General features: G+C 45.0%; 1 protein-coding gene across 1 annotated transcript; it reads right to left on the bottom strand.

The window, feature by feature from the left end:
- Positions 1-793: 793 nt before the first annotated feature.
- AOL_s00109g1 (uncharacterized protein) lies at positions 794-1,903 on the bottom strand (the record flags this gene model as incomplete). The annotated part of the gene is made up of 1 exon (XM_011126482.1): positions 794-1,903. The coding sequence occupies one exon, from the start codon at positions 1,901-1,903 to the stop codon at positions 794-796; it is 1,110 nt and encodes a 369-aa protein (XP_011124784.1).
- Between the last annotated feature and the right edge of the window lie 1,093 nt (positions 1,904-2,996).

Raw genomic sequence — 2,996 nt, 5'->3', positions numbered from 1 at the left:
ACTTGGTTTACAAGATCTAGACCTGATCTGAATCGATGGGTTAAAGCTTACAGTTTCAGCCCAACCAATAGCTAATTAAAGACCCAGTTGCAGTGATGGCGGCGCAACACCTCTGTTGGTGGTGAACAACAACAACAAGTTAACGACGACAACAAATGCAACGTTCACCAGTGCGGAGCCAAACGATATCGTGCATATCTGGTCTCGAAGGTGGATAAATCCCTGAAAAGAGGATATATTTAAACTGTGGTTTTATGCATAGTAGTTCAATTTGTAAATTTAATTAACAATCTTGTATGCCGCGTATATGTCCCATTGAGCACATGTGTGCATACGCACGAAGTCTAGATCATGTCTATCGCGTCTGCGTGCGCATGCATGCATATGCGCATGCGCAGAATTCGCAAAAACTAGTAAAGCTGGTTCTCGAGGCTATAGCTAGTTTGGCTACGAGACCTGAGTTCGAATATTGGGACCAATGATTAATATTGAAACACCAAGCATTTGATTTTGGGGAGTTAAACTTATAAAATGATTTGACTATTGATTTCTCTGTTTATCTAGCTCTAGCTACAGACTAATACCGTATACTAGGAGCCCTAAACGTTTGATGAATTGAGCGAAGTGGAGGGCTTACATGTATCGTATTGTGAAAGTAAGAATATGAAATAAAGAAAACCAATCCCATCCAACAAATTTAAGATACGGTTACAAATACAGGCATTGGGACTCGGTCCCAGCCCTCAAATATAAAGTGGCTAAGGCTTTAGAGCTATAGCTATAAAGCCCTAGTCTAGCTAACAAATATCTTAAGAATATCTATGTTACCCTCGCTATATCCTTCGGGTGGTGAAAACATTTGTCCATTCGGAAGGGTCTGGTAGCGGGACCAAGGAGACAACCAGGCGCTAACTCGGTTGAAGGCGAATCTCGGATCGAGCAATGTCGTGGGTGATGGGTGGTGTAGGAGATGACCTGATTCGAGACGGTTGGAATGAAAATAAATTATTCGGATTTCAACCGCCTTACAGCGTAACTCGAATGAGGTTCTAGGTGCTCTCGGTTCCAAAGCAGCTCGTACTGGTGGGAGATGGTGGATAGGCACCGAGCTCCTCGCCATTCTCGTTTCGTCGTTGGTGGCTGTCTCGCTCTTTAGGACATTGTTGCATCTATAAGGTGCGCGCTCGAGACACCGCGTTGTAATTATGGCAAATATCTCTCCTACGGATGAGAGACACAGACTTCCTTCGAGTGGGAGAGCAACGATGTTCGATGTACCCGTAATTTCTGGGCAGGCGAAGAGGAACCTGTGCTGTTTCACTGAGAGCCCAGTATGGAGGAGATCTCGAGCTAAGATGGATATAATGATGGGTATTTGCCGTCTGATTGGATCCCCAATGGTTTGCAGAATCGCGTCGATCTCGTCTGGCTGCGCGGAAAGAATTTCCTGAAGGTGAGTTTGGAGGACGGGTCCGATATGATGTCTCTGCCTCACTGTTGGGTACGACAAGTATTCTCTTATGAGGTTTCCGACAGTAGTCATTTGAGCCACCCCGGTGCAAAGGCTAAGATGCAAGCCGACGTTGCACATTAAGAGGGAGTAGGAGCCCGCGCTGAGTCCTTGACAAAGGGTTTCTTTTGTCGTAAAAACATCTTGCGCTTGGAATGTTCGGACGTGTTGGATTTCTGGGCTGCCGGGCCATATGAGTCCTCGAAGGGTGGTTTCGATATCTCCTCCGGGAATGGATTGAAGTGCACAGCCCGAGTTAACAACGGTTACGGGGACTTGCAATTGGAAGCTGGGTGTATCTTCTGACTTCACCGCTCCTTCGTGTTGTTGAACAGCCTCCTGCGCCATATGGATGGCTTTGCAAAGAAGGGTTTGGAGGCCAAGGTTGGGCATTTTTATTTTAGGGAAATAATTCTAGAAAGAGATAGATATAGATCTATAGATAGAGGGCTCGAGAGATGGAGATATAGAATAGATAAAGATTGGCGGTAAAATGGGAGGTGAAGTTATATATATATTATGAGCTATAACTAGTAGCTATAATATTGACGTTGGCCATAAACTTTCACTCGGACTGGTAAGTCTTGTATGTAGTTCGTAGAGTTATAGCTATAGTGTCGTCAGCCTTGTCAAGTTAGCCTGAATTCTGCTTGTTGAATAGAGCTAGAGGGTTGAGAACTATGGAATCAAATCACAATTGCATCTTAACTGCTGGTCGAGGGGCTCTATATATAAGTCATTTGCATACGCCTGAGCCAACCATGGAGAAACTACTGAGGACGCACGAGACTCTGAAAATGCTAGGCCATTGGGTAGAACTATAGTCCAACCTCTGGAGATCTAGGCTGGAAGTTCCCAAAACCAAAGCAATGAGAACGCTGATGACAGAGCATTACTTTGCCCTGTACTGTAGAAATTAGGATGAACCATACATGGAACGGCTGGCGACGCGTCTTCACTCAAGCGTGTCATGTAAATTCGATCGATTAGAGCTAAATTGTACTCGGGAAAGAAAGACTGTGTGATCACGATGGGGCACATGCATGGCATATGGTGGTACGAAAAGTCACGATAGAGGCATGCGAACGTATCAGTGCAGTTAACTTGGGTCAATATCAGGTTCGGAACCGATACCCCAGCAGCTGGACAGCCTTGCGTTTGCAAGTTGGTTCGGAATGAAATATTCTAACAAACAGTTTCAAGATTCCGTCACAGGTACTCTTGTTTCACAGATATGGCAGATTTGGCTGTTGCAGCCGTGCATACGGGTTGGCTCTGCAGTTGCCCTGGCCTGATGAGTGTACGGGATCCATGGATCCATAGATCAAGGTTCAAGTTTCATAATATTAATCTACGATCGAGCGGGCCGGTTTTGGATTCGGCGAGCACTTCATCATCGGACCATAGGAACAATACATATCTGGTGCTATTGCAGGGAAGGGACAAAGTAAAAAAAAAAAAAAAAAAAAGAAGAAGAAGAAGAAGA

The sequence above is a fragment of the Orbilia oligospora genome (genome assembly GCF_000225545.1).
Source record: "Orbilia oligospora ATCC 24927 unplaced genomic scaffold scaffold00109, whole genome shotgun sequence".
Taxonomy (NCBI): Eukaryota; Fungi; Ascomycota; class Orbiliomycetes; order Orbiliales; family Orbiliaceae; genus Orbilia; species Orbilia oligospora.
Note: the sequence above shows the minus strand (reverse complement) of the source record. Positions and strands in the feature narration are given on the sequence as shown.